General features: G+C 34.6%; 1 protein-coding gene and 1 pseudogene across 1 annotated transcript; one reads left to right on the forward strand and one right to left on the reverse strand.

Annotated features, from left to right (window-relative positions):
- Positions 1-931: 931 nt before the first annotated feature.
- Positions 932-3664, forward strand: LOC121805017 (F-box protein At3g12350-like). The gene is made up of 2 exons (XM_042204766.1): positions 932-2031; positions 3037-3664. The coding sequence occupies exons 1-2, from the start codon at positions 1183-1185 to the stop codon at positions 3502-3504; spliced, it is 1317 nt and encodes a 438-aa protein (XP_042060700.1). The 5' UTR covers positions 932-1182; the 3' UTR covers positions 3505-3664.
- Positions 3665-10445: 6781 nt separating this feature from the next.
- Positions 10446-13814, reverse strand: LOC121805760 (annotated as a pseudogene).
- Positions 13815-13844: the final 30 nt, after the last annotated feature.

The following is a 13844-nucleotide window of genomic DNA, read 5'->3' on the forward strand; positions in this document are numbered from 1 at the left end:
ACTTTCAATTTTATATTAAATATACAAATTATATATTAAATTTTTATTAATATAATAATTGATAAATAAATTAAAAACTTCAAATTAAAAAAAATATATATTTAAATTTCTAAAACATGCATTAAAATTCTACGAAATATCTCAAATATTAGTGTTTGATCATGTTTATGATTGAGTTTAAGCATATATCTCAAATATATCATAATTAAATGTTTTACATTGTATGAATATTAGTAATTTTAATCATTATTTATTGGATTGATCGCATTTTAATATTATCGGTAGCAACCCGATTAACCCGCTGGGCTAGCCCGAAACCCGAGCTTTTAGGGTTAGGGCTGAGCTTTTATAACCCGAAAGAAATCACAACCCGATTAGCCCGCATCCGATTAACACGCAACCCGAGTAGGGTTGGCCCGAAACCCGACGGGCCTGCCCGATTGACATCCCTAATTAATACTCCTATCAAGGTAGATATCGTGACATGATACTATTGACATTGCCAAAGTGGATAAACATGTGCTCCTTTGAAACTGGTATAGGAGTACTATTTAATGGAGTAATTTCTTATATGATAATAATGAGCTAAATATCGATAGAATGGAAATGTTTGTAGACAAAGATCATCAGTGTAAAATCCATATAATATGTGCATGCAAAACACTGGAGTGAAAAATATGTTTTTCTGTTTACTTGTGAGACATATTATTATGATTTTATCATATAGATAAATGTGATCAAATAATGGTTATTTTTACTACCATGTCATTACACGTTTACTCGAATTTATCGTGCACTCAATATGAAGAATATACTCCTATTAAATTTTGCGTGTTAAAAGAAAAGAAAAACGAAAATTCTATTTCTAAGAATAAATTGGAATTTAGTAATATTCCAGTAGAACATCTCCAGCTTGATAGGAAATGACAGTACTACCCCTTTCAGCTCAGGCTTCCGTTTCCAGATTTCTGCAGATTAGAGAATAAAAAAGTCAAAACATCTTCACAAAATCCACCATTTTCGCTTCTTCCACATTATTCGCCCAATCAAAAATCAACTATAATCCTACAATTCAGTCCCACAATTTCAATCTCTTGTCTTAAAGATTCAATAATCGTTGCATCCAGTCAGGGAAGAAAAGGAAAAACAAAGAATTTTGATTTTTAGGTTTTAATTTCGATCATGATTGAAGCGGTGATTCCATTGTCGTTCGGCGATTTCCCGGACGACGTGCAGCTCTGCGTGCTTTCGTTCCTCCACCCCTCTGATCTGGCGGCGTTTGCCTGCACCTGTAAGCGCTTCGAAGCCCTCTACCGCCACGACCAGCGCCTCTGGTTCTCCCTCTGCCACCGCCGATGGGGATCCAAAACCCTAATCAACAAATGGGGCGGGGGTAAGATCTCCTACAGGCACCTCTACCGCGTCCTCGACGAGTACGACGCCCTGATCGGCTTCTGGCGCCGCTTCGGCGACACCCCCGCCCCCGCCGCCGCGCCTCCGCCGCCGCTGGTGTTCTTCGAGTGGGGGCCGTTCTACATCACCGGTTCCAGGGTTTCGCCGTCGAAGAACATGGGTTACGGAGTGATAAAAAAGCCCTTTCTGTGGATGAGCATTGCGCCGGGAGGGGAGGTGGTGAATTACCTTGATCCGGAGGGGAGAGCGGAGGTTAATGCGGAAGATTTGGTCATAGCAGAATTGGGGGTTTCAGAGAATGAGTTGATTCAGGTGAATGTGAGCTTCATTGGGGAATGCCATGTGGTGGTGGAGGAGAATTTGGAGGTCAATGTGGATCCGAGCTCGCCCAATTTGAGAGGTGAGGTGTCCGGTGACGTATACGGGTCGCCACCGGACCAGATGAAGGAGATTTATCAGTATCTGGCGAATAAGACAAGCCCATCCTCGAGGCGGCAGAGGAGGAGGGAGAAAGAGAAGCAGAGGCAGGGAAGGATGAGGAAATTGGAGCCTGAGAATTTTGTCAAGATTGTCAATTGCTCACCCAAACCTTCCCGCCCTTTGCAGGGCCTGTGGAAGGTATTCTCATCTCTATCAAGATTCCATTTTTGTGCTTTGATCATTTAAAACTAGTGCATATTTGATTAGAATTAGTCTCTGGCAGTTGAGCTTAAATGGTTTCAGTGCTCTTGCTCAGTTTGTTTTTAGTGTTAAATCCTTGAGAGTTTCTTGATATGGTTGGTTGCATTTTGGTCCTTTGAATTGGGTTAGACAGTGCAATTAGTGATTGATGAAGCGATGATGTGTGGTATACATGTAAGGGGCGTTTAATATTGAGGTTTAGCCTAGATGAATAGAAATAGTAATGGTTGATTGGTTCATCTATTGTTCATAAAGATGGATTGGAAGTTGGAACTTTAAGATATCTCAAGACCTTGATGATTTATGTAATTTGAGCTAACTTGCCATTGAAAGAGGTAGGATTAGAATTAATCTCTGATAGTTGGGCTTGATTCGCATCCCATTGAAAGAGGTAAATGCAAGTGTATGCATCTTTCTGTAGCTTATCTGATTCAAAGTGAAGGTTGAGCCAAAGGACGATCCTTAATGGTTATGCGCTCCTAGCCGTTGTTTATCTGATATTCTGATGTTAAGTAAAGTCTAAAACAAATATGTTGAGCTAGAAGTTATCCTTTTGCTTCATATTCAAAACCAAAATCATATGCAATCATACTGTTTTCTAAACTTACACGATCTAGATAAGATGCGTACTTGTATTATATGTGTATTTCATCTATTTTTTTATCCTGTTATGTCAACACTAGGCCATGCTTATCATCTCAGAAACTGCTATTGGGTGGTTATTGATAGTAGAAATATGTAAACTTCTCCAGTTTGACTTGAATCACCAATGGCCAGTCTTATCGCATACCATGTGCTTATGAACCTGCTCGTTGTGACTGAGCATTCTTATTTGACCCTTAAATGGTGCCTTGTCTTGGCAACATAATATAGTTTTCATGATGTGGAGTATCTAACACATAACAAGGCCTAGTTTGTTGATGGTCTGGTGCAACCGTGCAGGGTATTTGTGATGACATGAGCTTGAATTTCTATCTAGTGAGCTATGACGATGTTGGGGGTATAGCTTGCAGGAAGGTGGGGGACTTTCATAGACCTCTGACTTACCATGGCCCAATATTCTGGACCCCAAGTCTGACATTCTTCGATTCTCCTCTTTCTCCTGAAGAGGATGACATATACAATTGCCGGGCACACCTTAGGCCAGCGGATGAAAGCCAGGAAATTATTCCTACTCCAGATAATGGAGTTGTCTCTCACATGCTTTACATCAACTCGAGCTATGACTTGGTTATTCCAGACTTAGTCGGGACTACTGTGAATCCTAGGCAGGTGGAAGGAAGGATCTGGCAGTACAGAAATGGGACATTTGGGTTTGGTTTTCTACGAGACGACTACATTATAGACCTCAAGCATATTGCTATAAACGGCCACCTTCTTGATACAGTGGAACCTAGCAATGGTTGTTGAGACCTCCATCTTGGGTTAGCAATAAATACTAGGATAATTTCCTAGGAGTTGAATAGAATAGGAGGAACAACTCCATTGTACATATTTGTAATAGAGTTATGCTGCCGTGCAGTGTAGCCATTGTTGTTGATTTGCTTATGATCATTCAATTCTTTATTAAGTTGTTGGATCTTTATGTTCATACATATTACAGACATATATGTATGTATAGATAGGATGTGTAAACTCTTAAACCTGCTTCAGTCTGTCGGATAATGTGCAGATCAAATAATTTGCTCAATAAAATCAAGATTAGTGCAGAAGATTCAAAATTAAAGCAGAGATTTAAATTAATAAGACAGTTTATGCAAAATATATATACTTACAGAAGAGGGTATTTGGTCTAGTGGTGTGCGAGACGTCCCGAGTTCGATTTTCGGAATGCTCCTCTCTTTTTGTATTATAATAATTTTTTACTAGCTTTTCCATTGCGATTAGGATTTGTATTATGTTACAACGTTTTTTTACTAGTTTTTGCTCTTTTGTTTACTCTAAATAGAAAATGAGTTCATAGTTATTTATATCAGTTGGGTTAATTTTTCAAGTTGCCAAACTATAGTAGTATTAGTACAATAAAAGAATAGTATACACAATTCAGCACAAGTAACGTCATTTAATTGATACACCAGCACCTAGCAAGTCTTTAATAAATCCTAAGATTGGACTCTCTCATACATTTGAACGACACACTCAGAATAATTTAATTCGATATTCAATGTTTTTCACCTGTATTGAGAAATTATTTGTGCACAAGAAAACTTCAACTCTGTATATTGAAGCCTACCATCTAAAACGCGTGTGAGAAAAATAGATTTGATCGTTAATCCTTTTTTAAAAAAAACTTATTATCCGTCAAAACAGACATAGTATTACTATATATATAAATCTAGGATTAAACAAATCTTACTATATACAAAAACCTTGCTTGAATCACAAGGAACTATTCTATTTCATTTTGTTTTCTTTTTGAGAGAACTATTCTATGTCATTATTTTCTAATTAATTCCATTGGTCACTCCCCCAACAAGTCAACTGTACAAATCCAAAACATGTTGTATGAAACTTCCACAAAACTATTTAATTTCTAGAAAATTAATTGTGTCAATACGCGTGTACATTCTAATATTCTATGATATAATCCATTAGTCCAATATATGTATAATCCAAACATATACTCTCATCCCAAAACAAGGAAAATAAATCAATCTTTTACATGTTCATCTGTGGCAGAAGAAGCTTTGTAAGGGATGAAGACAGCGACAAGAATGAAAGCCCACATTCGACTCCAAAAAGGAGCAAGAACACAAGGAGAAGCCCTTATGCAGAGCGCGGCTTGGACAGATTTCACACTTTTAGCTCATCTTGAGGGCGAGAAGAAGAGGATATACAATCAGATTGGGGCGGAGGAAGTATCTTTTGTTCGATTTGTCTACTCCGACAGCTTCAAGAACGTGAGGCCTATCGTTGTGAGAGGCAAGAACAACAACAACAGCCACCTCGAATTTGGTCCCAACAACTCTACAACAACAAGTAGGGATGAAGAAGAAATATGTGATGAGAGAGAAGAAAAAGGAGAGAAGATGATGATGATGTGTAAGAGATAGAATATTGGAAGCTTGTATTTTGGCGTGGTGATGGTTTTAGTGTTTGTGGCGATTCATGGAAGATCCTTTGCGATTCTTTGCACCACCTTTGTATGGTATTTGGTTCCCCTGATTTTTGGAAGGAGAAATGTAATTTGAATTTTTGATATGTGTATATATATATATGTGTTGAAGATAATTAATTTTGTGTATTAGTTTATGTAATGTCGTCTTCTCAGTTGAGCACCAATAAATAGACGAGTCAATGAAAGCATGTCCCCAAAATTCCCTTATCTTGTCTGATTTATCTTTGTGATTTACTAGCTTTGAAAATACAAAATTTGAGATCATCCAAATAGTGTATGCAACTTTATTGCGATACTTAACATTACTATTAGTCTCTGTGTTTGATATCTCGTGTTTACCTTTAATAATATTATCTCTACACTGCATACATGTAGTTGCTTTTAATTCTGATAAATTGTGCATCGGAATGGATATTAGAATAGACAAGAAGAAGAAAGATAAGAACAATGCAAAAGAAACTTCAACACCAGCATTTTAAACTAGGTACTTATTAGAGATAATTTTTTTTTAAAAAAGCAGGAGATCCCATATGCCAATATTGTGTAATAATAAAACATTCCACACTACGGATTTATAGAATAATGACATCTACAAAAATATCGTATCAATAATCATTTCAAAACATTTCATATTCAAAGAGAAAATATATTACTCTTATTCATGCAATCTTAATTATAATACTAACAGATAAATATGTAGAAAAATAGAAATAATTAAAAAGGATAATAATACTACAAAGAGAGATAGAGATCCAAATCCAATCCTTTTTTCTTCCCTTTCCCTTTGTCACTCTCCTCTCCTTGGCGAGCAGAAGTCTTCAAGCATGAACTCAGGAGTCCAACCAGCCGATCGTCGTTTTTTTATCTGCGTTAGCGACGAGGCGTTTATGCGCTTCTCGGGTGCTTCTAAGCAATGCGCAGAAGTTGTCCACCTCTTCGTCATTTACTTCATCAACACCTTCTACAATTTTACTTTTATTCTTCTTCCCTCCGTCCATGATTAAGATTTAAGAGAGGGAGAGAGTATATATTAGGTCGCAAGTCTATAGAGATTACTTGCTTTTATAGGGCCAGGCTAGCCACCATCGTTAATTATTATCGCTATTTATTACTACTATTATTTCAAAACTTTTTTAATAGATATATACATAATCTGTTCTTTGGTGGAGGCAATTCATTCACCAAGATTTTATCAATATTGATTTCATTATGTATATATTAAGATTATGTCCATTTAAAAAACATACTAATATTACACAATCAATCACCTTTTTATATTTAATTGATATATATTTTTTAACTTTTTATATTTTTCTAGCCTAACCACAGAGTTTTTTTTTTTTTATAATTTTTCAATAACGACTCAATTACAATATTATAGTATATTTTATACTATAATTTATCAATAACCTATACAGTTTACTTGGTTTTATTATTATCAATAACCTATATTCGTCTATTAGTATTGCTATTATTATCGCCATTATTAGTATTACTATTTCAAAACTTAACTGCATAGCTGCTGCCTTTTTTTCTTGTTGCATATTATCCCCTAATGTCCTTGGAAAATATTTCCTCCGTCCCACAATAAAAGTCCACATTTGACTCGACACGGAATTTAAGAAATATAATGAAAAGTGAGTTGAAAAAGTTAGTGGAGTAATGATCTCACTTTATATATTAGTTTTATAATTAAATGTGAGTGAAATGAGTTTATGGAATGTGGAGCCTACTTACCATTTATAGTAAAAATAAAAGTGGACTCTTATTGTGGGACGGACTAAAATGACAAAAATGGACTCTTATTATGGGACAGAGATAGTAACATCTTTGGAGGGGCGTTTACACTTGGGCCTATTTCAGGTAACTTTTTTTATAGAAGTATTTTCTTGCATGTATTTTATTTTTTAATATCTAACCAATTTTTATCATGACAGATGATGTTCCTCACTGTGCGTTTGATGACATACGTCAACTGGTATGCTGCTGGGATTAAAAGGGGATATCCCCATTTTGGGCATCATATACTGTTCATGGTATAGAGTAGGGCTGGGTCGATACGGTATATTGTACTGAAAATTTTGTAACGTTATCGTATCGAAAATATCGATATGAAATAATTTCATATCATTACAGTATCGAAAGTTTTGGTATATATCGAAATTTTGGTATGGATAATATCTATACCGATAACGTATCGAAATTTTGGTATATTGTACCGTACTTCGGTATACCGTTATGAACGGTATATCGAAATTAAATGGATATCTATTTATAATTTTAGGGTTTCCAATAAATATTTTTGAATATATAAATAAACTAAATGGATAGCTATTTATGATTTTAAATTTTTAATCTTAAAAAATTAAATTATATTATTATTATAATCAGTATAAACTATTTGTGAAGATAACTCGATCTCTCTGATTCTGCCATCTCCTACAACAAATTTTCCTTGTTCTTTTGAGCTTCCTCTAATGTGGTGACCAGAGGGGATAAAAATAATCGTTTAGACGAATTTTAACATGTATGTTGAGCTCTACTGAGCATATATACATGATTTGTTGGAAATGAACTATTACTAGTTCCAATGATCCATCTCCTTTTTTAACGGAACATGGGATTCTCGTACAAGAAGATTCAGACTATTTTCTATTGTTGAATGCTTTTAGGATTATAAGATTGAGTTAGAGAATGTGCCAGGAAAGAAGATGCATTTAATTGATAAAACAACACCAAGCAAGCATATAGTGTGTATTTGTGCATATGCAGTGTGTATTCTGTGTGGGGGCCATATGTGTCCCCGTAGCGTGTGTATGCGCTATTTGTGCGTGTGTAGTGCGCGTATCTCGTGTGTATTGTGTGAGTTCGTGCATATTTTGTGTGTGTGTATTATTTGAATGTGAGCACGCGAAGTGTGTGCGCTATGAATATGCAATGGCTGAAGGCTGACTGTTTGGAATTTCCAATTATCTACTTTATTTATGAAATTCAAATCGCATAACGGAGAAGATTTGGAAATGTAATTCAGTTCTAGATGCAAATATTTTGTTGATACTATTGAATTTGGATTTGAATGCCCAAATTCTAATTCATACCCCAATTATATAGTACCAAGTGGAGGTTGAGAATAATTCAATGTTTGCCATGTGCCCACGAATATTTCGAATTTGCATATATAATCATCAACGTTTGTCAAGGTTTTATTATAGGACTACAAAATAAATGTACTCTTTTTCTTTTCCTTGATCGCGTTCAAATGGTTAGTATTTAAGTGGTTTTATCAAATTTGTCTCAATTTTGTAAATTTATTAATTTTTAACTCTAGTATATAATAATTGTATCAATCAATTTCAATTTTTGCATGTACCAATTCTAGCCATTATTTTAACTTGTAACAATTTTTAATTTTAACTATTGTAATATCACTAACTTGTAATAGTAGTGGAATCGTGACATGACATATCAAAAGATAATATTTTATTTTTCTTTCAAAAATAAATTGGTATATATAAATATTAGTAGTAATATTTTATTGTTTTAGGAATGATTATCTGAAAACAATTGGTAAATTGATACATGCTGAAAGCATTGTGATAATTGGTAAGTTGGAAGATATTAGGAAAAACTAGTAACTGATACAATTAATAAATTCTGATAATACGATAGGTAATTTGAAGAAACTAGAATAAAATTGATACAATCACAAAGATTGATGACAAGATTGATATAATTCAAATACTAGGATAAAGTTTATTAAATCATTACAGATTGAAACAAATTTGATCGTTAATCCTTTTAAACAAAACTTACTAACAGTCAAGAAAGACGTAGTATTACTAATTATCTTATAAATATAGGACTAAACAAGTTGATCGGTTAATCGGTTTTAATTTTTCATAAATCTTGGAACCAGTACTGGAATCAGAACCGGAACCGGAACCGATGTGTAATTTTAATCCGAATTTATTTGTAAGTTTAAATATTTCAATACAAAAAAAATAATAATCCAATAACTAGAAATATAACAAATAATACCTAAAAATTCAAATAAACACACAAAAAATACAAACCAACAATACAATACTATTCATGTCGTTAATTGATGGGTAAGAAGAGTGATGCCAAATGTAGTACTATTTTGTAAAGAATCATCAAACAAATTAACAAATAGTAGACCGAACTAGTTTATATTGGCAATTATTTAAAAAAAAGAGTTCTAAAATTTAGCAATTTTTTTTAAAAAAATGAGTTTAAAATTGAATTTTTCATTTTCCTTTTTCGGCTAAACAAATATTCAATGGATTTTCGAATACTAATTGATCTTATTGTGACTTTTTGATTTAAAACAGAACAATTAATAAATTATTCACAAGCATGTTAAAATTGTGTATGTTAAATGAAATATTACATCAAATTTGTTATAAAGTTAAATTTCAATCATATAAAATGATATTGTATTTTTATAAGCTCTTTTTGGATGTGAAAAACAAACATATAATGTCAAGTTAGTTCATCAAAATAGGATTGGAGAAATAATTTTAAAGTCAAAGCATCACAGTTTAAATATTTTAAATTCTTCATAAAATAAAGTTCGCAAATTTAACACAGTTTAAGTCTGAAAATTACTTAATGTTTCAAATTATTTTCAATTCAATATTAATTCAATTAAGTTAGATTTATTAGTATATTAAATTAGAAAACAAATAAAATTGAATTCTAATCTGGTATCCGGTTCGAAACCGATCAGTTCCGATTAGAACCGGAATTGATTTTTTTAAAAATGGAACCGGTACCAGAACCAAAGCCGGTTATTCGATTCACCGTTCCTCAATTAACCAATCGGTTCCAGTTCCGGTTAACCGAAAATTAAGCACCTCTAATCACAAGAAACTCTTCTATTTCTTTTTGGTACTATAACTTTAAAGAACTATTCTATTTCATTATTTTACTTAGTTCCATCGAGTTAACTAGCCACAACCCCATCAAGTGATTAAGTCAACTATGCACGATTAAAACATTATACATGAAACTACGCTTAGATCAATCATTTTCCATGTTCATATGTTGTAGAAGTAGCTTTAGAAGGAAAGAAGACAAAGACAAGAATGGAAGCCTACATTTGACTCGCTCATAACTTATTTGAGAATAATTGGATCTCAAGTCCAAATAAAACAAAGAAAAAACTATAGAATTTTAATTTGAGGTGTGAGAGTCAACATGAAGTCACATAGACATATATTACCTCAATTTCACTGATCCCGTCCCTTCTCCAACATTACAAGAAGGAATAAAAAGCAAATACATTCAAATGTCTGCATTACTTAATCAAATATTCAGTGGTTCTTTTCTGTCAACATTCTGAGATATTACCTCAAATCTTAAAGAAAGCAAGACTTCAGTCAATCTCCTCTCACTAAACCCTAAACCCATAGCCAATCATTCAAACTTTTCCTCAATCCTGTAATTCCAAAGAACATAAATTAAGATGGTTATGAGTATGAGTATATAAACAGAGATATTGAGAAGAAGAATAACATCAAAATGAAAATTCTCATGTCCTCGCAGCCTGCCTGGCCAGAATTTAAATCTGTCTTTACCCTGAATCGTTTCCTGCGCGCATCCCCAGGGCTAAGTCGGGAGACTTGTGACTGCCATCCAGAACCTTCGCTTTTATAACTTCCAGCACCAGCTGTTGGTGTCCATCTTTTACCTTGTTCAGCTCGGCTTCTACCATTTCTAAAGAATCCATCTCTGTCCCAGGTGACATCATAATCAGCTCTCATGCGTGATCCTTGCTGCATTATTAGCAATTTTTTTTGTAAATACTTATTCCATGCCAGCCAAACACATATACAGCATCTCTAAGAGACGAGGACTCTGAAAAATGGCATAATGTTGTCTACCTTATTTAAGGAACGGCCACATAAAACCTTCAAGGCATTACAGAAGTCCTTGTGACCTTCAAACCGAACTACAATCTTGCAGTGGAGACCTGAAATTAGATCCCCACTGTCTTCATCCCCAGCTTCACCTATGTCATTGTCCTCACCAACATCAAGATTCCTATGGATAAAGAAGAATATATTGGTGCAACAATGAGAAAACAAAAAAATGATGTACTGCACAGGGATTAATAGGATTATAGTTAGCAAAGCTGTAAGAAAAGAACTATCCCCCCCGGGCCCAACACACCACAACAAACATGCTGAAATGCAATGGGACCCCACAAAAATCATATTTAGGCGAAAACATGAAAGCCCGAAATTGTTTTGAACCATAATTGACCAAAGAGCTGGAAGGAAAATTACTTCAAACACATAAAATGCAAGGTGCCACCTTAGATTCGTTTTTCCAGCACCTCAAGTAACTAAAGATTAAGATAATTTTTTTGTTCATCAAGTGGCTATGTCAAGAAAGAGATGAAATTCATAACTAAGGTTAGAAACAGCAAGTAAGCTTTTTCTATTTTTGTAGCCCTTTTTAACAAGGGTATTCAAACGTATTTAAATGAATTCGAAAGGGAAAGAAATGAGGATGACCGAGCATCGAAACATGTGGATCATGCTCCCCCAGAAGATTATCCTACATCGTATGCCAGCACCACAGTCCAGACTTATCTATACCTAGGCAGATTTAAATAGAAAAAGATATCTGACTGAGGAGCTGAGCATTTATTTTGGTTTTAATATTTTAATTATCTGCCTGAACCTTTTCGTTTTAACAATTTATACCAAATGAAGGACCTAGATCCCAGTATTTTTCCTGTCTGTGAACGTTCAACAATGAATTATAACTGGTTCTGCAAGTTATTTAGGATCCAAGTATTGTAGACGAGAGCCATTCACATTTTCACTTTAGAGAAACAACAGAGTTAATAGAAATAAGCAAAAATATGAAATCAAAATGTTCTTTATGTGAAATCTGAAAATGCAATAGATATGAACACAAAACATTCAATATACAATTTTTATGAATAAAGAACAAAAAGTGCACTACATTTATCCTCTTAATCCTTTTGAAGCAATTTGATAATCAATGTCGCAGACAAGTAATGCACTTAAAGCTAATAAAGAACACACCTTATCTTTCCAAGAGCTGAAAAAATTGTATGAGTAACTAGCATTGAAGGTTTGGATGAAACCCGAGGCTCAGCAAACCACCTAGAAGGCACGCCTCTCAATATAATTGTATCAGGCTGCTGCTTATCACTCCTTGAATATCCTACAAGCACATTAAATTCAATAGACATCTCATATTTGTGTTAATCGTAAAAACATGGTCTAAAATCATCACTGTATAAGCTGGAGAATTATCCAAAAACTCAGAAGCAACCATAAAAAACAAATATACTAAAGGTATGAAGTTATGAAACAGAAGAACCATTTCCTATAAATAAGGTTAGGATGAAATTATGCAAAATTCATCAAAATCTTCAGTTGTAAGTAAGACAGCCATGCGGTGAAGCACAATATAGAGTTTCTTTTGACAAGTGACTGGATGTTAGTAATAAACTCTGGGGTCATTGGGCCTCAAGAGATGAACTTTCTTTCACCAAATTTCATTTTACCACATGAACTAACAGTTTTGCCTCCAAAACATTCAGTTATTCTATTTTTTGCATGGTTATCAACAGCTGCTACAGTAAATAATGTAGTTGAATGTCACCAAACTGATGACCGTGTAAAACTCAATGACTGAAACTTGTATGCTTGAAGCAGAATTTTTAGGTCATTTTACAAAACCATATATGGGTGAAAGTTAGGGAATTTAGCATGTCATTGTAACTGACAAAGAAGATACTCAATATCGATTTAGCAGATTATCCATGGATTTTTCAATTGCAACTTTATATCATCCACATACTTACATTACAATTATCATTCCTAAATAAACTTAATTTAGGGCAAATCTTCTCACGCATTGATGCTGAAAAACTCATATAGATCAAGCTATCAACATACCTCTCGATCCAAATGCCGCAATCTCCTCCCATTCCTTCCGCATCCCTTCAAAATCATCAGCTTTCGGCACCTCAACACTCAGCTTAAACTTCACACCCTCCAAATTCAACTCCATTCCATCCATCTCCGCCACAATCCCCTTCCTCCACTCCGTGAACTCTCGCTCAACTTCATCCTCGCCGCAAAACCTCAATTTCTTCGATAGGAATTCAAAATCTAACACGAACAAGCTCCCTCGCGCCACGGGATCCTCACGCTTCCGCTTCTTCAGGTCTCTGTACTTGAAAACTTTGATGTCTTCTTCAGGAACGGAAATTGAGTGCGACTTTTGAGATATTCGATTAAAGAGCGCTTGAGCTTCCACTCGTCAATTAGGGCTACGGATTTGTCCGCGCGGTGAATTGTTAGGTTGAGCCTGACTCGGGAGATGAGGGAGAGACCTGATTCTAGTTCGAATGGTTCGGTTGGGAGCAGAGATTTGAGCGGTTCGCGGTGGTTCATGGCTGAGCGCAGTCACAACGGCGGGGAAATTTCTGAAGGGTGTAGTTTGTCTTCTTCTTTTGAGCAAGCTCATGAATTTAATTAAATTGGTAATTTGAAAACTAAGGTTAATAAATACAGTATTATCAAATTTTATTCAAATTTATTAGTTAATGTGAGTAATAGAA

This window comes from Salvia splendens, chromosome 5, assembly GCF_004379255.2.
Source record: "Salvia splendens isolate huo1 chromosome 5, SspV2, whole genome shotgun sequence".
In the NCBI taxonomy this organism is placed as follows: domain Eukaryota; kingdom Viridiplantae; phylum Streptophyta; class Magnoliopsida; order Lamiales; family Lamiaceae; genus Salvia; species Salvia splendens.